The 26,325-nt window shown below is 36.8% G+C and overlaps 1 protein-coding gene across 2 annotated transcripts; it reads left to right on the forward strand.

The window, feature by feature from the left end:
• The first annotated feature begins 425 nt into the window (after positions 1-425).
• LOC111142020 (Bardet-Biedl syndrome 5) lies at positions 426-25,698 on the forward strand. 2 transcript variants are annotated; one of them, XM_022494944.1, is made up of 12 exons: positions 426-585; positions 2,708-2,790; positions 6,812-6,877; positions 7,772-7,821; positions 7,952-8,079; positions 11,826-11,961; positions 14,753-14,848; positions 17,442-17,504; positions 19,511-19,645; positions 23,566-23,649; positions 24,787-24,810; positions 24,963-25,376. In XM_022494944.1, exons 1-12 carry the CDS (start codon positions 527-529, stop codon positions 25,062-25,064), a joined length of 1,026 nt encoding a protein of 341 aa, XP_022350652.1. In that variant the 5' UTR covers positions 426-526; the 3' UTR covers positions 25,065-25,376. The 2 variants fall into 2 exon arrangements, with proteins under 2 accessions (XP_022350652.1, XP_022350658.1); XM_022494950.1 differs by lacking the exon at positions 17,442-17,504 and having other exon boundaries at positions 527-585; positions 24,963-25,698.
• Positions 25,699-26,325: the final 627 nt, after the last annotated feature.

Below are 26,325 nucleotides of genomic sequence, written 5' to 3' on the forward strand. Positions count from 1 at the left end.
AGCTGAGACTTAAGTGACAGAGGCCAGGCCATGCAGAGATCTGGGGAAAGTGAATTCCTGGCAGAGAAAGCCCCCCGCCCCCCGCCTCGCTGGAATGTACACAGAAAGATTGGGTTAGCAAGAGGTCGGGCAGGTGGGCAGGACCAGATCTGGCGGGGCCAGGTAAAGAATTAAGAGTTTTAAGTTTAAATTTCTTGACTGTAGCAAAATGGGGGAAGAGGGTGGAATGGCTTAAGGATGTATGTTTGCAGGCCCGGAAAGTCACCCAGAGGTCAAGCACATGCTTCTGGGCCGGGGCCACTTCGGCTTCTCCGAGCCGCCAAACCCCGCCTGGAGCCTCAAATCCGCTTAATGACGCGACGCGGCGGCGGGGCGGGGGCGGAGAGCGCACACTCTATCTGAGGAAGCTTGGATCTCGGCGCCCGCCGTAGACGTCGTGACAGACGTGGTCCGTTGCCTGGGAGCCAGTGAGACGCCTCTCGGCCTCCACCGCTGTGGAGAGTGCCCGCGTTGGGCCTCGGTCACCATGTCGGTGCTGGACGCGCTTTGGGAGGACCGGGATGTCCGCTTCGATGTCTCCTCGCAGTGAGTCGTTCCTGGGGCCTATAGAGGGCGCCTCGGCGCGGTTTCTGGAGGAGGCTGCGCCCCCACCGCTCACGGCCCTCGCGAGAGCGGGAGGAGGTTTGAGCCTGTGGTCCCCGGGAGACCCCAGACTGGCCTGGCCATTGAGGGAACTCATCTCAATGAAACCGTTTCAGAGATCTGGGGAAAGAAAATTCCTGGCAGAGAAAGGGGGTACCGGGCACCTATCGGGAAACTGAGCCCAAGTACGTCCGGGACCATCTAGGACTTGTGCGTTCAGTACACCCAAGTGAGCTTGGGAGTGCTCCTCTTCTGTGATGGGGGACGTTTGGAAGGGACTCAGGAGACCAGGGTTCTGAAACTAGGTCTGGAATAGCGACACATATTGTAGACCCTTCGGCTTCGCCATTTTAAGCTCGAGTCTCTTTGTAAAACAAAGGAGGTGGGAATAAGCATTTTCCATAATTGCTAACCTCGAGAACTTGGTTTCCATGATAAGCTTCCACTTGTCATTCACTTAAATCGCCAGTGGGAGGAAGGAGCTACTTTTTGGAACCTCTCAACAGAAACCCTGGTTTTTTTGTTTTTGTTTTTTAATGTCATGCTTTAAAGAAAGAATACTTAAAACCTTCCTACCTAAAGACCAGGGAGAAAATGCCCATTGAGAAATAAACTGTTGGAAGACTGTCAGGCTTCTCCGGTTAATGGTATGAAGCTTCTTAGCCACTTCCTATGCTTCCTTATCATGACCAAAACCTTGAAAAATGAAATAATTCCCCAGGCTTAGTTGTGGCTTGGTATCTAATACTAACATGGTCTTAGATCCTTTAAGAAGTTGTGAGGGAAGGGAATTTATAAACGATGGTTACCGATTGCACACATTCTATGACTTTTTCTATTATTCTCGGAGGGTTCTTAATCCAAGCAAAGGTCCATTTCATGAACATTTCCATTTTCTTGAACATTTATCAAATGCTTATTATGTTCTAGGTACTATGCTGATAGCTAGAGATACAAAAATAATAGAAAACGATTACCTGCCGCCCATTTTAGTGCAGGAGATACACATAGACAACTAACTATTTTTTAAAATGTGGTAAATACCCATCCTGGAAAAAATGAACAAAAAGCTGGGGTATCATAGGAACAGAATGGTTCATTTTGCCTGGAGAATGCCTTGAAGAAGAAATAATATTTGTGTTCAACCCTGAAGACTGGGCAGGGCCTTGTCATGGTAGACAGGAGAGTATTCCAGAAAAAAAAGAAAACAAAACACTGGGAGCAGAGTCTTGGAAGTACAAACGGCATTGGCTGGAAGGCAAAGTCTGCAAGTGGAGGATGGAGGAACAAACAGGTGGATTAGCCAGATTATAAAATGTTTAGCTGAGGATTTTGGACATAATTTTTGAGGCAGTAGGATGACATGGAAGACTCTTAGGCAGAAAAGTTATATTATGATCATATCTGTATTTTGAGTAGGTAATTGGGTCAGCTGTATGGAGAATGTGTTAGAGGTTTCTACCACATATTCTGCTAGGTTCTTGTTTGTTTGGGGACACTCTGGAATGCGTTCTGTCTGACAGCAAACTATTCTTCCCCCTTTATTTCCTTTTATTCCCTGTATCTAATTGTTTACCGATTCCTAATGATGCTTTAACTTGCTCCTTCCGTAACTGCCTAACCTCCTGTCCTCTACTCAGAAACCTCTGAGGGTTTTCCATTGTCCACAGGATAAGGCCCATATCTATCTGACTAAGCATTCAGAGGTAGTGGCATGTATTTCTCACTACCTCTTAACATGGATCTTCTTCCCTAGCTAGGCCCATCTTTCCACATTCTCCTATCATTTCTTTTTTCTGGTCTTTAATCACTCTCCTCCCTCTCTCTCTCATTTCTCCAAATCCTACCTCTCCTAGTTCTGGCTTTTCTACATGTCCCTGATTACTCCAGGCTCCACTGGTCTCCAGACTCTTAAAGTTCTTAAGCCCGTATTTTCAAATGCATGAGCGTTTGGTACTGTATCATTTATACTGATGGTTGTTTTATATGCATATGTCTCTTCTCTCCCTAACAAGATTGTAAGTGGGTATAGTTGTAGCTATTAAAGCCTCGATATTTATTTTAGACAAATGAAAACAAGACCTGGAGAAGTCCTTATTGATTGTTTAGATTCAATTGAAGACACCAAAGGAAATAATGGGGATAGAGGTGAGTATATTCCCTAGTATGTTTTATATTTCTGGTTTGATTTCCAAATGTTAAATCATATTCACTGGAGAGTAAGATATAAAAGAAATGTAATTGTGACAGTAAAAGAGTTAAATCCACATAAGAATTTTCTCAGACTTAAACAGGAGAAAGATGGGTATTAAACCTTTAGCCAGCGGTGCCTGGGTGGCTCAGTGGGTTAAGCCTTTAACTTTGGCTCAGGTCACGATCTCATGGTCGTGGGATCAAGCTCCACATGAGGCAGGGGAGCCTGCTTCCCCCTCTCTCTGACTGCCTCTCTGCCTACTTGTGATCTCTCTCTCTCTGTCAAATAAATAAATAAAATCTTAAAAAAAAAAAAACTTTAGCCAGAGAATACAGGTTCTTCCTCAGAAGTTTGGTCCTTCAGTAAGTCCCAATTTTGATATCAGCTTTCTCCAACATAACTGTTAAAACTCCAGGATCCCTGTTTGTAAGGGGCATGGGATAGTTCTGACTTTTGAATCTGCCTCCCCACGAAAAGAATATGAGGTTGTGGAACATAAGTAGGTCATACCTGTGCTATCTGGAGCCATGCTTCCTTTTAAGAAATCCAAGAGTAATTCACGATCCCTTGAGAGTGACACCTGGAGATGGACATGTAGAGAGCAAATTTAGTGCTGTTCTGTTAAGTCTAGTATAGGTTAAGCAGTGAAAAGTCTTGTTAGACATCTGTGTATGTCATTGAGGAGCAGTCAGAGTTGGACTCTAGAGTCCCCCCAAATCAAATTCCCCAAAGGCTAGAACTTTGAAAAGTCCAGGCTGCATACAACGGCTGTACATAAAACTAGCATCCAGTGACCAGTTCTTGTAAGCATCACTACTGTTGTTTTGGGTGTAAAAAAAATAGGGGATGAGTGGGCAGTCTAGTATCTCTGAAAAGGTCTTTTAGAGAAAGGGAGGTTTAGGAGGATGGGTCATAAACCTCTTATTGAAGAGAAGAGTAAATAGGGGGAAAGGAGAAGACCTCTTTCAGGTGAGAAGGATCAGTAAATCCTAGAGACTACACAGTAAACTTTATTGGGAGAATGGCTCACTGTAGCCTTTCAAGCAGCCACTTGCTCTCTGGGTCTTTCCTCTGGTCTGCTCTGGGGTGGAATGTGAGCAGCACTTAGTTGTGGGCCTTTCTTCTCTGTGAAGGGCACCACCTATCATCACCACCAGCAACAGGCAGATCCTGTCAATGACAAGGGTCCATCCTTAAAAGAATGCTTAGATCACATTTATAAAATGATTCCTAGTGTCAGGCCCAGGTGAGGGTGAGGTATAAAGGTTTAGCAGCAAACAAGAAGTCTTAGTTTGTGCCTTTGAGCCTTCGAGCGTGGAATGATTATCTCTAGGTACCTGGATCTTGACAAACCTAAATTAACTTCAGGAAGCCAAGAGAAAATTTGGTGGTTCTCATACAGACTGGCAGGAACTCTTATGTGACAGTCCATCTGTCAGTCGAGACAGAGACTATGGGTAATAGAACATTTTTCAGTTCATTGGGTATTCATTGAGTGCAGAATCTTATACTAGCACTTTGGAATAGAGAGGGCAAAACACTTCCCTGGCCAGAAGTGTCCATCACAGTGAGTGCCTGAAATCTTCCTATTCATAAAGATAACTGTACGTATACTCGCCTCAGAAACATTCCCCAGATAATGGAATGTTACAGGTGGGTATAGAGCTTCTGGTAAATAAAAAGGTAGAAAAAAGAAGGGGAGTCCTGCCTTTTAGCCTTCTTCCTCTCCTTTGCAGCAGTTTGAAAATTGCTGAATTAAGGCATTCATTAAGTTCAGGAGACCCATGTTAAAACTATAAATACCCCAAAAGATTAGCACTTTTAATCCATTTCAACTGTAAGCTCCCTGACACGAAATTATCAGATTAGCTTTGCACTGAAGCTGTACGGAATGAAACAGCCATATTTCAGTGTTTGAGATTAGGAAAAACAGAGACAATTTTATTTTGGTGTTTGAAAACACAGAGAGAGACAAGTCCATGCCTGGGATACTGGGTTTGTAGCAATAGGATGGGGCCTTTCAGCAAGAAAGAGGCAACCTAAGAATGCTAGAGATTTATAGGAAACGTACCAAGATCAGAAAAATAGGTCATTAGAGTTGGTCAGTGGCTTTATTTACCACTCCATAATTTTTCCTGGAATCTTCTAATAGACAAATATCAAAAAGAATCAAAAGGTATCCTAGGCTTATAGCCCAGTTGTGGAGACATAATGTTACTTACATGAAATGGTGTAAGGAAAACATAAATCAATGTATCTATAATAACAGAATAGTTTGTCCACAATCTTTCTTGGTTGTGCCACTGGCCTACATTTGTCCCTCCAGGTCCAGCACCCATCATCCTTTCCCCCTTGCCCAGAGAAAATGACCTGTATAGACCACATCAAGGGGCTACTTGTACACTCTAGCTTTGGGTTGGAAAAGCCAAGCCAGAAGATCAAAGGGGAGCAGGAAAGTATGGTCTGGATGTTTATTCCCCCAGTTCTTTCTTCTCAAGGTATTTAGCCATGCAGGACTTCCACATTTGCTTAACTGTTCCCTATCCTTGTCCCACTGGGCCTCGGGTGGTAACAGGTTTGCAGCACTCACTTATACCTTTCTAAAAAGTGACTTATTTATAAGTCCTTTTATAAATAAACCTCAGTTATTCTGATTTGAATGTGCCATCTGTTGTCCATTTGACCCCAACTGATAGATGGAGGGTCTACTCTTCTATGATCTTGAGTGAATCTTATAGTCTTGAAATGCTGTGTTATATACTTTTTGTCAAACATACTATGTTCCACAGTTTCTCTTGAGAATGCCTTCCTTTATTGTGGTAACAGCCTTATCCCATCTTACCCTAGCATTCATACAAGCTTAGTTTCTCTGATTTTGGATATTCTCAGGGTTTTCAGGGAGGAAGAAGTATTACCTGGCTATAGACGACTCATCAAAAGAATTCTCTGGGGGGCGCCTGGGTGGATCAGTCATTAAGCATCTGCTTCAACTCAGGTCATGATACCAGGGTCCTGGGATCAAGCTCCATATGGAGCTCCAGCGCCGTCTCAGGCTCCCTGCTCAGCAGGAAGCCTGCTTCTCCCTCTCCCCCTGCTTGTATGTCCTCTCTTATTGTCTGTCTCTTTCTATCAAATAAATAAATAAAATCTTTTTTAAAAAATTCTATGGTTATAATTTGTTGAAGAAATGTTGGTTAAACAAAGTTAAGTGAGTTTTATTCAGGATTATCACAAAGCTATGCTAGTATGTTAATTGTATCATAAATCTGTAAGACACATAGTTTACCATGCTCAGATTTACTTGACTTTTTTTTTCTAGAGCATTTATAGGTACTACTGTTTCATAAGATACACTTTGAGAAATGAAGTTTATCTAACTCTGTATGTCAGTGTAAGTACATCAGTCTGAGGTTAGGAATGAAAAACGTAAGGCCTTAAGGAGACTTCAGCTTGGCCATAACTTCATATGAGCAAAAAATTTTTTGCTTATTGCAAAAAAAGAAAAAAAGTATTTATAAGTGTGGCTCATATAAATGAGAACTGTTAAAAGATTAGTATATATATGAAAGTCCTTTGAGTAGTGTGATTTCACCAAATGGCTTTGTGATTATACCATCCCATACTCATTCTCAGTTGTGCGCATATGACCTGCCAGAATTCCAGAACAGCTTCCACCAAGACAAAAATCCAGTACACAGTTCACTCTATTAATTTGAGTCAAACCAAGCTACTGGGATTGAAGACATGTATCCCTTCTGTAACTATCAGATTTTGTTTCTCTGGGATTCTGAGTTGTGCATTATATGCCTTACACTGGATAGATAAGAGCAGTAAACATGTTCAGGTGATAAATGTCTGAGAACATCTGTGGGGGTTACTGCTCTTCCTGAGCTAGAGGTTTCATGTCTACCTCTTTCTACTGCAAAAATGGGTCCTTACTTAAGGTAACCTACTTTTTTGTCTGTTTGCTTTTAGGTAGACTCTTAGTAACAAATTTAAGAATTATCTGGCATTCTTTGGCATTACCCAGAGTCAATCTTTGTAAGTATCTTTGTTAGATAACACTAAAGAAAAAAAAATACTTTGTCAGATGAACTTGCACAGTGGCTTTTGATAACCAAAAAAACTGTACCATGAAATATGAAGAAAAATTGATTAAAAAAAAAAAACTTTAGCAATCCTAGACTAACCACAGACTGTACCATTTTGCAAAGAAAGGTTTTTCAGTCCATTTTGTCTCTTGGACACACACGAGATTAGTGCTTTTACACTGAATGGTTTTGTTCTTTGCATATCTTTGACAACTTCCTGTGACCTGTTTCAACTAATCCAGTAGAAGGGAGATCTAAATTCTAATAAAAGTGCAAACTTCCGGGATGTGTGGGTGGCTCAGTTGGTTGGACGACTGCCTTGGGCTCAGGTTATGATCCCGGAGTCCTGGGATCGAGTCCCACATCGGGGCCCCAGCTCCATGGGGAGTCTGCTTATCTCTCTGACCTTCTCCTCACTCATGCTCTCTCTCACTGTCTCTCTCTCAAATAAATAAATAAAATCTTTAAAAAAAAAAAAAGTGCAACCTTCCATTGTGTTAAATTTTGTTTTACTTATTTTTAAAAATTATTTTAGATTGTCCAGCTAGACTTTTTCTCTAGAGGTATTGGTACTAAGATGTTCAGTAAATAATAATATATAGGTTTTAGAGAAGCAAACTTCCTTTCTTTCTTTCTTAGAGAAGCTAAGAATGTTTGCAAAGAAGCAAAATTTACTTTCTAGTTCTTTTAATTATTTAACTTAAATTTGTAGTAATATATTAAAATGTTTTTAAAGTTGTACTTTATATTTAATTTTTTAAAAACTTAAAGTTCTATATACAGAGGTTTTTATTGTTCAGTTTATTATATCATGTTCTTGAAATTCTTTGCTTTTGAATTTTAGCTATCGGTTACAACTGCATATTGAGCATTACAACAAGGACTGCTAACTCTGTAAGTCTGAAAAATCTTATTGAAATATATATAGTGAAGAAGCATTAGATATTTGAGATTGGACTTACTTTCACTGTAAATGAGAAATTGCTCTTGAAATCTGAACTTTTAAATAAATTTGTCCTTACAGAAATTACGAGGCCAAACTGAAGCTCTTTATATACTAACAAAATGTAACAGTACTCGTTTTGAGTTTATATTTACAAATTTGGTTCCTGGAAGTCCTAGACTTTTTACTTCTGTGATTGCAGTACACAGGTATGATAATACTTTATAGAATATTGAATAATTTTAAGGCCAATCTATGATTTAGAAGTTTGTAGGGTAAAGTGTATAAGTATGGTACCATCTTCCTCCAAGCTCAGAAAATTGCAGTATCCTGAAGATATATAGAACATATTGCATTATCATTTAATAAGCACTTTGAAAGTATTTATAGAACACATAAGACTACTGAAGATTCATAAAAATTTCTACTTGAAGATTCTATTAAATTAGCTACCAAGCTAGTTATAGTGAAACAGAGAGTTCATTCAATATAGATAACGAAGTTGGATAATTCAGTTAATGAATTAAAAAAGATTATTTTAGGGGAACCTGGGTGGCTCAGTTAGTTAAGCCTCCAGCTCTTGGTTTTGGCTCAGGTCATGATCTCAGGATTATAAGAATGAGCTCCACCTAGGGCTCTGTGCTCAGTGCAGAGTCAGCGTGAGTTTCTCACTCCCTTTCCCTCCCTCCCCCATTCCCTGCTCTCTCTCTTTCTCTCTCTAAAATAAATAAGTAAACCTTAGGGGAAAAAAAAAGGTTATTTTACTAGCAGTTGAAGGCATGTCTGGGTGTTTTCCCTTAAGAGTTTTGTTTTCTTTTGTGGCAGTTTGTTCATTTGTTTGCTAAATTCTTTACACTACCTTAGCTTTTTTTTTTTTTTTTTTTTTAGAGATTTTATTTGTTTACTTGAGAGAGAGTGAGAGCACAGAGGACAGAGGGAGAGAGAGAAGCAGACTCCTTGCTGAACAAGGAGCCCAACACAGGGCTCTATCCCAGGACCCCGGGGTCATGACCTGAGCCAAAGGCAGCTACTTAAGTAACTGAGCCGCCCAGGTGCCCTGCTCTTTTTTTTTTTTTTTTTTTTTTTTCTATAAGGAAATGCAAGTTGACATTTTCTCATTTCCAAGATATGTATAAACAACATATTTGCACATAATTTTTTGGGTGAAACTCGGCCTCAATCCACATGTCATAAATTGCTTTGCAGGAATATTTTTCTAATAAAACATCACAATTTAATTATTCAATGCTGCACATTGTGCTCATATCATTTCCTCTGAGTGAATCTACAAAGGGTGGCAATTAGTTGGGGAACTACAGAAAATATGGAACACTTCACAAATTTGCATGTCATCATTGTGCGGCGTCTATGCTAATCTCCGTTATCATTCCAGTTTTAGTGTATGTGCTGCTGAAGTGAGCACCTTAGCTCTCTATTTTTAACCAGCCTTAAGTACAATGATTTTTTAAAAGCTTGGCTAAGATGACAGGCTATTATACATATACACAAATTTATGCTCACACAGAGAAGTATATACACTAATTTTTAAATTTGTATTTCTTTATTACTAGTGATGTAGACATTTTTCTCCTTTTTTTGGATTTATAGTTTTCTATTATAAATTTCTTAATTATGCCGTCATCTGTCATATATGTTGAAATTTATTTCTTAGTTTCCTAGTTATTTGATTTTTCATTTTGTTGATGATTTCTAATCTATATAATCATTTAAATTTTTTGAGATATAATTCATATAGTATAAAATACCATTTTAATGTTTACAGTTTGAGGGGTGCCTGGGTGGCTCAGTTGGTTAAGTGTCTGCCTTTGGCTCATGATCCCAGAGTCCTGGGATCAAGTCTGGCATCTGGCTGCCTGTTCAGTGGAGAGCCTGCTTCTCCATCTGCCCCTCTCACCACACCCCTCCCACTCATGTGCTCTCTCTCTCTCTGCTCTCTCTCAAATAAATAAAATCTTTTTAAAAAATAAATAGGGTTTACAGTTTGATAGTTTTAGTTTTCACAAGATTGTATATGCTCTATAAAAAAGAGCATATACAATCTTGTGAAATTGTATCACTACCAATTCTGGAATATTTCTGTCACCCCAAAATGAAACCCTTGTAGCCCTGTAGTCCCCATAGTCCTTCCCTATCCTGTCCTCTTCATAGCTCCTGGCAACTACTGATTTACTTTCTTTCTGTATGGATCTGCCTATGTGGGACTTATAATATAAATGGAATCATACAATATATTGACCTTTTATAGCTGACTTATTTCACACACATAGTGTTTTCACTGATCATCCATGTTGTAGCATGTATCAGTACTTCATTCTTTCTATAAATAGTATTACATTGTGTAAGCATATTTTGTTTTCTCACTAGTTGTTGATACACATTTGGATTGTTTCCACTTTTTAGCTACTATGAATGTTTTTCAGTTGTGTTTGACATATTTCTAAACCTTAGCTCTTTATTTTACTTTACTTAGAAATATAATATGAAGAGAAGTATGAAAGGAGCTTATAAGCTGCTTTTCTTCAATAGAATAAAAACGAGTGTTCCCCCACAAGTAACTCACAGCACAAATAGTTTCCATTTTGTCCACTGGTTAAACGATGATTACAGCACTAAAGGAAATTAAGATTTATAGGCAAATGCTCAAATCTTCTTCTTTCACAATTTATATATTAGCTCAATTAAAGTTGAAATGACAAGTTTAACAATGAATATTATGATTTATATAAATGACATTTAAAGTTATTCAGGCTAAGAAAATTCTTTAGTCTTATTAAATGAGTAAATTAGCCTATAATTTTGTAGGGTAAAATTATAATCAATCAAATGTTATAATAAAACTAATCCAAAAACTTATAATAAAACTAATCAGAGGCACCTGGGTGGCTCAGTTAAGCATCCCTATTCTTGTTTCTGGCTCAGGGTTGTGAGACTGAGCCCCATGATGGGGCTTCATACTCATCAGGAAATCTGCTTGAGATTCTCTCTATTCTTCTCCTTCTTCCTCTCCCTCTGCCCCTCTCCTGCTTGTGTGTGCTCTCTCTCAAATGAGTAAATCTTTAAAAAAACTAATCAAAACTAATAATAAATACTGGAGAAAGTTCTGAAATACAGAACTTTCTTCAGTACTATTTATTAATAGGAAGGCATGGAGAGAAAACAAAGAGGGATTTTATATATATATATAAATGTACACACACACTCACACAAACACTTGCACATGCATACACACTGTTCTAGGGTCCCTTTTGTGATTGGTACAGATTTATTCCAATTTTCTTAGAATACCTATAGAGGTAGCTGTGAGCATATTTGCGGTTGCAATGAGAAAATTAACTGGACTCCCAATTGTGCCTTTGACTAAAAGGTGCCTTTGACTAATACAGAAATGGAGAGAATGATTTTGATAGGGAAAAATAATTTCCAAGTCTATTATACAAAAGCATTGTTTTTCAGCTTAAAGAGAAAATGTTTTCTCTCATATGTGCTATATGATACATGTTGTCTTAAAAATTAGACCTCTAGGGGCGCCTGGGTGGCTCAGTTGTTAAGCGTCTTCCTTCAGCTCAGGCCATGATCCCAGGATTCTGGGATCAAGTCCCACATAGGGCTCCCTGCTTGGCGGGAGGCCTGCTTCTCCCTTTCCTACTCCTTCTCTCGCTGTATCTCTCTCTGTCAAATAAATAACTAAAATCTTTAAAAAAAAATTAGACCTCTAAAAACAGGTACTGAGATAAAATATGTAAATACTACACTAAAATGATAGTCTATAAAAAACTGTGACACCAAAATTTATTGAAAAGTAAATTTTTAAATTTGTTATAATTATTTGAATGATATACATAAGTATTAACAATTGTATATTTTGGTAGATAAGTAAACATAACCTAGGAAAATCACATTTTCAGTTTGGGTTGGTCTTTGTTCTTTTTTATAGAGCATATGAAACTTCTAAAATGTATCGTGATTTTAAATTGAGAAGTGCACTAATTCAAAATAAGCAACTACGATTATTACCACAAGAACATGTATATGATAAAGTCAATGGAGTATGGAATTTATCCAGTGATCAGGTATTGTGCGAAAAGCTAATGAACCTTTTGGGTCAGTGCTTTGGTAATCATTTTCCTATTTGTCATTGAGTTTGAATATTCACTTAATTCTATTAAAATTAGCATTATATCTCCTGATAAATTAGTGTTGTAGCTCTTCTTATAAAATAATTTTCTGATTTTCATATTTTTATGGTTTTGTGTTCTTTTTAGCGACATTTGTTATACCTAGAACTTATAGCTAGATTATAGATTATCTAGTTCAGTCTCCATTCACTTATCGATCAAAAACTCAGGCCCCAAAGAATTAAGTGACTTCACACATCTAGTTCATCTGAGAACTATGTTCTTCGCATGCTGCACTACTCTCATCATCTTGATAACTTACACTGATGGAGGATAGTCATGAGGTGGACAGTCATGGAAGACTTTTAGTCTGGCCTTTTGGGGGCGCCTGGCTGGCTGGTTGGAAGAGCATGCGACTCTTGATCTCAGGGTTGTTAGTTCAAACCCCATGTTTGGGTGTAGAGATTACTTAAAAATAAAATCTTTAGGGGCGCCTCAGTGGCTCAGTGGGTTAAGCCTCTGCCTTCAGCTCAGGTCATGATCTCGGGGTCCTGGGATCGAGCCCCTCATCGGGCTCTCTGCTCAGTAGGGAGCATGCTTCCCCTCTTCCTCTGCCTGCCTCTCTGCCTACTTGTGATCTCTCTCTCTCTGTCAAATAAATAAAATTTTTAAAAATAATAATAAAAAAATAAAATCTTCAAAAAAAAAGAAAATCTGATCCTTATGGAATTAAATGTATAACTCATTTGGTGATTCCTGTATCCGTTATCATGACTTCTCATTTGCTCTTGAAGTTATGACCATTTAAAACATCTAAGTTGGAGTAAGTAACACATCAATTTCTAAAGAAAAATTTTCTCTTATGTAAGAATATTTTCTTCGGTTAGACCGATAACCACTGGGGTAAAGTTATAGCATTTGAATGAAGAACTTCTTGCTAAACATTGTATCATAAACTTAAGTTGTAAATAAATTTTGCTCATTTGAAAAGTTCTAGTTTTAAACTCTGATGATGGTTCTGTAGTAAATAGCCAGCTCTACATCTGTATAAGTCCTCATCAGGAATTAGCAAGCTTTTTACTCTGACGGGCCAGATGGTGAATATTTTAGGCTTTGCAGGTCATACCATTTCTGTCATAACTTCTCAGACTTGCCATTGTAGTGTGAAGCCAGCCATAGACAACAAATGAGCATGGCTATGTTTCAAAAAAACTTTTGTTATGGATCCTGAAATTTGAGTTTCATACAGTATTCATGTATCATGAAGTATTATTCTTTTGACTTTTTTCTAGCTATTTAAAAATCTAAAATTTGGTTTGTGGGGCCAAGAAACTTGGCTTCTTGGCTCGTGGGCCATACAAAATGAGGCGAGAGGCCAGATTTGTCCCACAAACCATAGTTTACACATCCCTACTTTAGGTCATAGCTTAGAAGTTGCTTTCTATAAGGCTTCCTTCTGTGTGTTGCTTATGCAATCTGTACTTAATTACTACTTTAAATTGTTCCTGATCTAAAATATAGAGCCTGTCTGTTCCCCGGCATTAGACTGTAGGCTTTATAAGGGTAGGAGTGGAATCACTCTGTTCATAGTTAAATCTTTACCATCTAGCACCGCACCTGGCATTTTAAATTGATTAATTAAGATGCTCAGGATTATCAGAAATATTTTACTGAAAATAGGAATGTTATTGTTAACCTAACTTCTGTTTATTAAATATAAAATATGCCTTCCTATTCTTTTATTTAAAAAATCCTTAGGAGTTTTGCAAGTTGCTCTCTTCTAAAATAAGAGGAAAGAATGACATAAATAATTATTCTTTATAAAGTTAGACTTAGTACTGTTTAATGGGATGTTGGCCAGGAATAAGGGGGCTAAAATTCTTTGTATAACAATTTTTTGCAAGATGAGAATAGAGGAGGGAAATCTATATACTTACATATATGTTTATTAACTTAATTATAATTAAGAAATATTTGGTCTTTTCTGATGTTTCAAGCCTGGTCATCCCAGGTTTTGGGTTTGTAAGTTAATATTTTATGCCCAAGCTCAACGTATAAAATAAATTCCTCTGGGAGTATATGGTGGGGAGGAGGTAGAAATGGAGGTGGATAATGATATGGATAAATGATAGAGGTGGCTAATTTTGGTGCCATGTACTAGGTATTAAAGTTTTTTTAGACCATTTAGTTACCATACTAGAGTAATTATGAGTAAATGTTGAGGGGCTATATAATTGGAAAACAGTTTTGATTCATAGTTAGTGTTGCAGAGCCATAAAACATCTCTGGTGGACTAATGGAAGTTATCACATATGTTTTGTCTTTCTCTTACCACAACTTCCTTGTCTTAACTTAATCCCACGTTTTCAACAATAGCTGTAATAAGATCTAACACTTGCAGAATGCTTACTATGTGTCAGGCATTGTGATAAGGGCTTTATTTATAGGGGTTATTTAATTAAATTTCCACTTTACATTTGACACAATGCACCAAGAACAAATTTTTGCCCATGGTCAGGCAACTGGTAAGTACTGATGTCATAATGATTATAGTCTAACTTCAGAATCCAGGCCCTCAGTCAGCTAATTGTTCTTCAATCCAGTGAATAATGAAGTCATTGATACTCCATGATACTCAATTCTGGTATTCTCTGCTACTGTGATAATTAGAATTATCCCAGTGTTTAGAAAATAAAGAGTAAGTATTCAAACAAATGGTCATTCGTGTATCTCTTATCTTTTACAGGGAAATTTAGGAACCTTTTTTATTACCAACGTGAGAATTGTGTGGCATGCAAATATGAATGACAGTTTTAACGTCAGCATACCATATCTACAAATTGTAAGTGCATGCATTTTGGTGATCTTATTTTAATGTAGAATAAATAATTTCTGTTCATTAGTTAATGGAACTTTCAAGACTAGATGAATTGTCTCCCTCTTTTTCAGTGGCAGCAGTATAGCTGACAGCAGACTTTTAAAATGTTGATAATTTACAGTTTCAACAAAGAAAAGACCCAACAGTACTTATATTCAAGGGATGCCCCACCATTATAAACTTGCTATTAAGAGAAAAATATACTGGACTTAAAAATTTTAAATAGTCACCATACAGGGGCACTTGGGTGGCTAAGTCAGTTAAGCGTCTGCCTTCAGCACAGGTTCATAGTCCCAGGGTCTTGGGATCAAGTCTCACATTGGGCTCTCTGCTTAATGCAGATCCTGTTTCTCCCTCTCCCTCTGCTGCCTCTTGCTTGTTTTCTCTCTCACTGTCCAGTAAATAAATAAAATCTTTAAAAAAAAAATAGTCGCTATGCAGATTAAAATGTATCTCTCTTCTTCCTTTTCCTTTACTTACTTTCTTTCTTTCTTTCTTTCTTTCTTTCTTTCTTTCTTTCTTTTTAAGATGTATCCTTCTTAGATTCCAGTCAGAGGACATTAGCTACTACAGTTTTCCATAACCTTTTCATGAGGCATGTATACAGTGGTTCTTTGCTTGGCTTCAGCACACTGATCCACACACATTGTTTTGGCTCTCTTGACACTTTGCTTTTAAAGCCAGAAGGAATTCTTTAATTCTGTGAATGAATTGTTTTCACTGTATTCAGATACAGCATGTAATACAAGCTGGATTCATACTACAGTTTTGGTGAAAGGAATTAAGATGGTTTTTAGTAATAATGATTTTTTTAAAGATTTTATTTATTTATTTGACGGAGAGAGATCACAAGTAGTCAGAGAGAGAGAGAGAGAGGAGGAAGTAGGCTCCCTGCCAAGCAGAGAGCCCAATAATGCAGGGCTCAGTCCCAGGACCCTGAGATCATGACCTAAGCCGAAGGCAGAGGTTTAACCCACTGAGCCACCCAGGTGCCCAGTAATAATGATTTTAGCTTAAGTTCAACTAAAGCTGTTAAAATCCAGAATAGGAACTAACTATCTGAGACCAATTTGTTTTGAGAATAAAGGTGGTTCTTTTTATCTCTTCTGCTGCTGCTACTGTGTGATTCAGTGAAACAAATAGTAAACTCCAATAAATCGAAGTATTTCATTTTACATAAGGAAATTACTTATAGGACTCTAGTGCAAATTAGATGGAACATAAAAATAGTTAATGAAAATCCTGTGTGATTTTCCTATGATAATTACACTTATTGCGGGATATGAGTAGTCTTAATACTGAGCAGTTTCATTAAAAAATATTTATTGAATAGACACAATGTATGTGATGTCTGGAAGATGTCATTTTTAAAAAGATTTCCTTGTTTACAAGAAGGATGATTCTTTGCTAACTATTCCCAAGCCTATTGTTTGCTGAATTGTTTGATTTTTGAGTTACTTTAAAATATCAGGTCATTCATTTGCCAAATATTTAGCACCTATGCTATGCTAGGTGCCAGCAATACATTTGTGAGAATTATGAACCAGTACACAGTTCCTGTCATCAAGGTTTCAGTCTGATAGAGATTAAACAGAAAATCATAGAATCTGGTAGGAAAAAAATAATTTCTGGCCATCCAAAGAAATACAAGAATTTATAATTGTGGCTGGGAAGATATAATAGAATCTACATAGGTATTTGATAAACTGGGGTTTGTATTGTCCATTGCTGTTTTATATGGTTTACATGTGTTACAGCTCATCTGACCTAATCTCTATTATATTACAAAATTACTGAGTAGTAAACAACCTTGTGCTTTTTATTCTTCAGATAGATGCTTTTTGTTATTTAAGAATACAGTTCCCGGGACGCCTGGGTGGCTCAGTTGGTTAAGCAGCTGCCTTCGGCTCAGGTCATGATCCCAGCGTCCTGGGATCGAGTCCCACATCGGGCTCCTTGCTCTGCAGGGAGCCTGCTTCTCCCTCTGCCTCTGCCTGCCATTCTGTCTGCCTGTGCTCGCTCGCTCTCCCTCTCTCTCTCTGATAAATTAAAAAAAAAAAAAAAAAAAAAAATCTTTAAGAATACAGTTCCCAAGTATGGCCTCTGGAATGAATTCAGCTTTGTCCAAACAACTTGCAATCTGATATCATCACAGTCTGTCACTAGGACAGTCATATTCATGTGACTTTTAAAAACTAACCCAGCCTTGGGAACCACTCAAAACACTGGCTCTCTAGTACTAAAAGATTGCTGGCCTTTGGTTTAAAATACTCAGAAAATTTGTACACTCCCTGATTGTGGGGGATATTTGAGTCAGATAATTTTGTGCATATTGTCTCCTTCGTATTTCCTTACAAGTCTGCTGGCTAGTTCTAGTATGAACATTTTCATTTACTTGATCTCTGTGGGAATATAATGAAGGAAAGAGGGAGAATTCTGTTCTTTAGATTATGAAAAGCAGTTACTGTGTAGAAGTTGAAAAATTTGTTTGTGCTAAAGAATCACTACTATCAGGTAATAAAAGTATGCATTTTCTTCTTTTCCATTTTACATCTAGCGTTCCATAAAGATTAGAGATTCAAAATTTGGTTTAGCTCTTGTCATAGAAAGTTCTCAGCAGGTAAGATATTATATATCCATATTAATCTTTAATTGATTTTTTAAACTATGTGACAGTCTATATATTTTGTTTTATTTATATAGTAACCAGTGTACATTCAAGAAGAATATTAGCTATAACATGTTGAATAGAGTTTAAAGTTGTATAGTAATTGTACTCATAGGAAAAATTGTTTCATGTTTCCTTGTTGGACAGACATAACCATTATTATCATTATGATTATTATTCTTAGTGACAGAGTTAAGTCACTGTACTTTTTATGCATTCCTTCAATCTTTACACAACCCTATGATACAGTTACTATTTTTCCCCATTTTACATTCAAGGAAACTGAGGCTTGGAGAAGTTAGGAACCTTGCCCACAGTCTCTCAACTGAAAACTGGTGGGGATAGGTTTTGACTCAGGTCTGACTGACTCACAAGAATATCAATGAGAAACACAGATAAATACAAATATACACACACATGCACCCTGTTTGAGATTTTATACTCTCACATACAGTTTATACTATATCTAATTATAATTCCTGTGCCCCATTAGGCCAGATCTTTGCAGAAATACAATTAAATAAAACATATACCTATTTGTAAAATCAGTGCTCTTCTAAATTCTAACTGTAAATATGAATGTCTACTCACTCCTTTCCCCTGGCCTGCAGATTTGTAGCTTCCATTTACTGAGTGCTTACTATGTTCCAGGAACTGTACAAATATCATGTGTACATTATTTTATTTAATATAACAACTTGATAACTGTTTTATGGTTAGAAAATTGAGGCTTGGATGGGGTGGCCAGGTGATGGGTATGAAGGAGGGCACATGGTGTGATGAGCACTGGGTGTTATACACAACTAATGGATCATTGAACACTACATCAAAAACTAATGATGTATATGATCTCTCTGATATGCGGAATTTCAGAGGCAGGGCGGGGAGTTGTTGGGGATAGGGAGGGAAAAAAATGAAACAAGATGGAATTGGGAGGGAGACAAACCATAAGAGACTCTTAATCTCAGGAAACAAACTGAGGGTTGTTGAGGGGTGGGGAGGCTGGGTTATGAACATTGGAGAGGGTATGTGCTATAGTGAATGCTGTGAATTGTGTAAGTCTGATGATTCACAGACCTGTACCCTTGAAGCAAATAATACATTATATGTTAATTTAAAAAAAAAAAAGAAGGAAGGAAACACACAGAAGACCATTAAAAAAAGAACTAATGATGTACTATATGTCAGCTAACTGAACATAAATAAATAAATAAATAAATAAATAAATAAATTTATTTTAAAAAAAGAAAATTGAGGCTTAAAAGACTAAGAAAAGTATGTTTCCCAGCATCATATAGCTGGCAAATTTGTTGTAAAACCTGAATTTAAACTCAAAAGTATATGCTCTCAACCTAAAGCATATGCTCTCACCGTTTACAGTATACTACTTAATTTTTTTTTTTTGCTACTTAATTTTTTTAACAGTTTTCAACAACAACCTGTCGTGTTAAGGTTTCTTTCCTAATTCTTCAAGGAATTAGCCTCAGTTGGACCATTCCCTTTCTTCTGATATATGGTCTTTTCCTTTTCAAGGTCTAGCTCAAGAAAAACTTAGTTCCATTGGCCTTTACAATCTATAGTGTATTTTCTTAAATCTTAAAATCTCATCTTTGATATTTGTATATAGAAATGATATGATATCTGGATATGCTTCAAAATAATCCTAAGTGGGTAAGGGAAGGAGATTTGGGGAAAGGGGAGATTAAAGATGGAAGAGAGTTGGCCATATGTTGCTACTTATTGAAGCTGGTTGATGGCTACATGGACACTTACTGTACCTTTTTTTTTTTTCTATTTTTGTATATGCTTTGTTTTTCATTATAAAAATTTTAATTAAAAAAATCAATTTACGTATGGAGCTCTGAAATAACATTAGACAATGGGGTATAGTTTATCATATAGTATAAATACCTATTCCTCAAGCTTGTTTTTTGTTTTTTCATTATTTTTTCTTACAGAGTGGAGGATATGTTCTTGGCTTTAAAATAGATCCTGTGGAAAAACTACAAGAATCAGTTAAGGAAATCAATTCACTTCACAAAGTCTATTCTGCCAGTCCTATATTTGGAGTGGATTATGAGATGGAAGAAAAGGTAATTTGTTCACTATGTTTGCTGAATTGCTTTCACACAGTCTATAAAATACAGATATAAACACATTGTGAACAATTTAAGTTTGAACTATGTTTAAAATGATGGATATACAGACTCTGCTCAGAGAGCATGACCCCTTGGCCATCACTAATTTGTGCCATCTGCCTATCTTCTCACTGGCTGCTTCGTCATTCATTCCTGCCCTTTTAGGTGAGCAGCTGATCCAGAGAAATGTCCATGTGCAAGGCTCCTGTGATGTAGACAGACTTCAGTCTTTCACTGTTTTATTTTTTTTCCACTTCTGCCTCCCATTAGCATTTGGGCAAACCTTACAGGCCTCACAGACACCAAACCCACCCTGTTCTCCCAAGTCCCTCAGCTCTCCTTTGACTTTACTTTTCAGCCTCTCCAGCTGGAACACTTGTCATCTGGTGTGTCACTGGTGTCCTCACCAGCCACTCCACTCTATCTGCTCTATCAGCGGTACTCTGGCCAGAGGTTCTGTCTCGGGTGGCCTCACTGACCACTCTTATCTCAGGTTCCCTTGCTGTCTGTTCTTTTACCGGCACCCTCACTGTACGCTATGATGGTGCCCTTGCCACCCACTCTTTCAACAGCATCCCTGCTGGCGCTCAGCATGTTGAGCCCTATCACATAGCACATATATTATCTATATCTCTTCTGCTCTTAGACTGCAGCATGTGACCCGAGAAGATCAAGAAGTAGGGCTGGACAGCTAAATTCAAATTCACACCCTCTAACTTCAAACAGACCCTTATTGCATGGTAGCACTCCTCGCTAGTTTTTTTCTCTTCCTGCAATATTCTCTGTATATCCCCCTTCCCTTCAAGCTGAAATATCTCTTTGGGTTGCTGACACTGTATTAGACATACACTCATGTTTTTCACATCTTTAATCATCCTTTTCTGTTTTCCTCCCAACTTGCATTTCTTTCAACACTCTCCCTTTCATTCTGCCTTCTCTGTATATTCTTCAGGAATATCAGCCCTCTTCCAGTTTCCTCAACCTATACTTTTTTTTTTTAAGATTTTATTTATTTATTTGACAGAGAGAGACATAGTGAGAGAGGGAACACAAACAGGGGGAGAGGGAGAGGGAGAAGCAGGCTTCCCTTGGAGCAGGGAGCCCAGTGCGGGGCTCGATCCCAGGACTCCGGGATCATGACCCAAGCCAAAGGCAGACGCTTAATGACTGAGCCACCCAGGAGCCCCTCAATTTAAACTTCTGTAGATGACTCCCACTTTATTTTGATCTTGACACATTCTCTCAGATGACCATGGTTCTAAATATTCTTGAATATTTTCACATAAATGAGCATTCCAAACAACATAAATTGAATTTCGCACTTAAAAGTTTGTCCTAGTAATTTAATTAAGTAAATAATTTTCCAAATCTGTAAGATACACTGGGATTTGAGTATCTCAAACGTGGCATACTTAAAATGCTGTCATTTTTCTCAAAAGCGCCATCCTACTGATATATTTATTTTCTACTTATTTATTTTTAGCATTGGCAAAGTCAGCTGTGCTCAGAACCTCAGAGATTTCATTTTTTATTTTCCTGATTGTCTTATTTTATACATTCAATCATGAATGTCTCCTCCCTTTTCCTATCCCTTTCTTTTCACTCAAACCACAATTACCATTATTACTCTTGCTTGCATAATAATATTGTAGAACATACCTGGTTCTTGGAACCTGGCAAACCTGACTTTAGTCCCAATTTCACCATTTATTTGTGATTCTAGGTAGATTTGAGCTTCAATTTTCTCATTATAAAATGAAGATAATCTGGGTGTCCAGGTGGTTCAGTCGGTTAAGCGTCTGCCTTCAGCTCAGGTCATGATCCCAGGGTCCTGGGATCGAGACATGTATTGGGCTCCCTGCTCAGGAAGGAGTCTATTTCTCCCTCTCCCTCTGCCCTTCCCTCTGCTCATGCTCTCTCACTCCCTCTCTCTCTCACTCAAATAAAGAAATAAAATCTTAAAAAAATTTTTTTTTAAATGAAGATCATCTGTCTCACAAATTTATGAATCATATCCATGAAATTCCTGGCACATGAGATACTCAGTATGTTAGTTCTCCTACCCATTCTCTCTCTACCTTTCATTTCTTTTCTTTTTTGGCCCCTAGTATGTAATAATAGCGGCCATAATAACCCACTCTGTCATCTCCTGTAAGTCCCTACGCAAAGCCACCTCTTCGGGGAGGTCTTCCCTGAGCACCATATAAAATAGCAGCCTCCATCATTTTACTGTTCCTTATCCCTGTTTGCTTGCTTGCTTTGTTTTTGATAACACTCATAAGTCTTCTCCACTATAAATAATCTCCATGAAGTCAGGGGTTTTCATCTACTATCTTTAACCCTATATTTCCAGCAATTAGAACTAGCACATAATAGGCGCTTTAGTGAATATTCATAGATGTTGAATGACTGCATTGAACACCTGTTGTTTCCACTCACTGCTCTAAGAGCTTCGTATGCATCATCTATCTCATTTAGTCCTCCCAACAGTACTATGAAGTATAACATTATTATTATCCTTATCTCACAGTTATGGAGACGGAGGCTTAGCTAGGTTAAGTTACTTGTACACAAAACTTGTCACACAACTCTGAATGCAGTTGAAACACTTGAGGCTATCCTCAGATCAGCGGGTCAGGACACTTTTGTTGAGCACTATACTTCTACCCTCTACACCCTCCCACCAATTACCTATAGATAAAGTCTGAATTCTTTGGGCTGGTATTAAAGAATTTCAGTGGACACCAGCCTACATTTTCTACCTTATCTGCACAGCCACAGTGTCTGGTTGTGCAGGCTGTGCACTGCTCAGCTATGAGAACATAGTAAACACAGACTTTAGTGTGAATGATGCTCCTTGGGATTGTTCAGTACAGTAGCCCTGCATAGCTTCTTCTGTCTCATGGGACTCTTCTGTTCTGACCATACTGGATTATTCATCATTCTTCAGCCACATACTGTGGTTTCTCTCCTTTGCTGATGCTGGTCTCTGGCAGAAATACCTTTTCCCCTAATCCTACCTATGGAAGTCATCCTCATTCTAAAAGGCCTAGATTGATTACATGCCATTCTTTTCTTCGTGAAAGTTTCTGGGATTTACAATCCAGAAGTTGTGCTGTCTCTAAACCTTTCTCTTATAATGGATAGTACATTCGTTACAACTGCTATTCATAGGTTGAACTGTATGATACTAATATTTGATCATTTTTTACTAACAAAAATGGTAATTTCATATGTTCCAACCTAATATTTAGTTATCTGTAATTGTGTTTTATTCTTTCTCCACCCCCACTAGATTACAAACCTTTTGTGGGTAGGGACAGGGACTTTTTACTTGGTAGTGTTAGCATAGTGCCTAACACACCAAAAATACTAAAACATTTGAAAAATGAATTAATATTGGTACCACATTTTATTCTGCTTTACCATTGGAATATTCCGTGCAACTCTTAGTTCTTTTACTTTTCACGAGTTCTATTTAATGACTGTTTTGAAGAAAATTGAAAATTTGCTATATCCAAACTTAGTTATTTTAAACTGTGTGAAAGAAAATCAGATTAAGTCCATTGAGAGTTTTTCTTTAAGGATATCTCTAAGTATCGTATTAAGTTTGTATAAATTTGTCATATTAATACTTTTGATGATACTTCAGATTTAAAAGCTTAGGTTTAACTGATTTATTACTCAAGTTAGTTTTAGTAAAATATAAATTATACAATGATTTTTCTAAGACTTGAATAGTTTTCAGTTGTTTTACCCATTAACAAGTATTTACAATTCTCACAGCACATTTTATTAAAATTAGTTGTTTAATTAATATTGTCTCCTCAATGTCTTTTTTTCCTTGGTGCATTTTAATATCTACTGATTTTTAGCCACAGCCCCTTGAAGCTCTGACAGTTGAACAGATTCAAGATGATGTAGAAATAGACTCTGATGATCACACGGATGCTTTTGTGGTGAGCATGACAAAGAAGAGCTACTAAATTTCTTTTTTTTTTTTTGAAGATTTTATTTATTTATTTGACAGACAGAGATCACAAGTAGGCAGAGAGGCAGGCAGAGAGAGAGGAAGAAGCAGGCCCCCTGCTGAGCAGAGAGCCCGACGCGGGGCTCGATCCCAGGACTCCGGGATCATGACCTGAGCCGAAGGCAGAGGCTTCAACCCACTGAGCCACCCAGGCGTCCCGAGCTACTAAATTTCTTATGATTTTTTTAAAATCTCAGTCATGTTTAAGTAATGGCTTAAGTGTATAAAACACCATAGAACTTGAGAGTTATCTTAAACATGAGTTAGAAAGTAATTTTTTTTTAAGTTAAGGATTTTTTCTTTGCTTGAAATTACTTTTAAATTACCAAACTGGGAAATAGTTTGAGAACACTATTTTTCAGAGGATTTCAGATCTGTGAAAATTTTTTCATACCTTAGAATAATAGAACAGGTTAAATAATTAATTAAATTAATGTAAAATATATTTTTCATTATTAATCTTTACAAGATTGACTTCCTTTCACCTTATTTGGTATATTATATTAAAAACTATATTTGAACTATGAGCTTTCCTATTTCCAAATTTGTATGATTTCATAGCCAAAATAATACTAATGCTTTATATATAGTGTAATGTATGAATCTGACCAGCTACCTCTCTGGGAACACATATTTTTAAACAAGTGTGAAATTAGTATAAAATACTTAATTATAAACTACAGCATTTGCTGACACATTGAAGCACTGATTGCTTTGTTTTGTTTTGCCAGCACCTTCTCCTAAACCAAAAGTAGGGATGAAATTTTATAGCTTCTAAGTCATTCTTTTTATCTCCTTTCAAGTTAACCATGCTAATTGTATACTAAATTACAAAATACATTTTTTGGAGCTCAAAACATAACTCTTGTAGTTTATACTAATGATTAACAGAAGTGAACTCTGCTACTACCATAGTAAAGATAGGTGAGAAGACCATTAGACATACAGTAACAGAATGTAAAATACATTTAGTTACACAATTGTTCTGTAAATTAATTACCTGTTCCTTAGTTCACTGACCTGTTACATGTCACGTATGTGAAATAGAATTTTCTTTGTCTTCTAGGCTTATTTTGCTGATGGCAATAAGGTAAGGACATTTTATCTATAATATTTGAAAAAAAACTTTCTATATTCTAACATTTAGTATTCACAAAACTTATGTGAAACCTATTTCTTGTTTTTTTCCTCTTCCTTGCCCATCTTCTCTATTCCCATCTTATCCTCTTATCTCCCAAAAAGCAACAAGATCGTGAACCTGTATTTTCAGAAGAACTGGGGCTTGCAATAGAGAAATTGAAGGATGGATTCACCCTACAGGGACTTTGGGAAGTAATGAGTTGATCTTGAGTTGAGCTGGATTTCTATTTAAAGATATCTCAAGATTAAAGATACTTAGTTGCCTGCTATAAGGCATGGAATAGTTTTTACTTCTACAGAAAAAGCCTTTAAAAAAGAGTTTTTTAATGATTAAGGAAAAACTCATTTATCTAAGATTTTATTGCCATTTTTCTAAAAATTGTATTTAAAATTGTAATCAAAATGTATCTGGTTTGTAAATATGTTTATTTTGTACCTAATGCTTGTAAATTATTAGTCTGCAGATATTAAATGACTGTATCATGTTGGGTTTAATAAAGAATTTATGCAGCACCATTTAATGTTTTGAAAGTATTATTTAAAAGAATAAGACTATTCTTATGAAGTAATCAAAGTACTGCCTTTTTGATTATAAAAGTCTGGTTTAAATAAATTATCAAATAGCTCCAAATGTAAGCCAACTCTAATATAAATCATAACCCTTAAACTTGTCATGTGTAAGTGACCATTTCTGTAAAACCTAAAAATTATAGTTAACTATAGAGGATATCAACCCCTAAGTAATGTTTTGGGCACTATCTTATAAGTAATTTTAATATAGTATTGGCAAGAATACATTTATTTTTTAAGGAAATAGTTTTAAATAGTTTGTAAATAAATTGTTTGTAAATAAATAAGTTGTTTGTAAATAAATTGACTTTCTCCTTGTATGTACTCATTGAAAAACCTCTTTGAAGTTTTCAAATAGGATATTCTCCGATATTTTGGTTAGCTACAATTTGGCAACTTCTCTGGCATCCTGCTTTTTGCTACTGCTTTGATATTAAAAAAAAAATTGTAAGGAGCCTTTGTCAAATCATTGAAATTAACCAAAGGAGCCCTCTTTCTCTAGAGGGAAAGGAGTGAGTGTGTAAAAACTTAACGAAATAAGATGCAACTGTATGTACAACCATAAACACATAGTAACCAAATGTTAACTAAGTGCTATCTGAGTTTAACTAAAGTCAAGGAATAAAAGCTATACATTGGTTTCTTTATTTAAAAAGGAAAGGAGTTGTACATTTTTAAGAGATAGAGTTATAATAAACAACCTACATCAAGGGGGAAAAGGGGCTGTTCGAAATTTTTACACAGGTCACAAAATGCTGCCAGGAATATGTTTAAATAGTTTTCGAAGCAAAACAGACTTTATAATTGCTGACTAGTAAGGAATCTCAAATGTCATATCATGGTGTTCACATCTGACTCACTAATCTTTTCAAATGTTAGTTGTTAACAGAGTAGA

Source organism: Enhydra lutris, unplaced genomic scaffold (assembly GCF_002288905.1).
Source record: "Enhydra lutris kenyoni isolate GAN:26980312 unplaced genomic scaffold, ASM228890v2 scaffoldscaffold1, whole genome shotgun sequence".
Taxonomy (NCBI): Eukaryota; Metazoa; Chordata; class Mammalia; order Carnivora; family Mustelidae; genus Enhydra; species Enhydra lutris.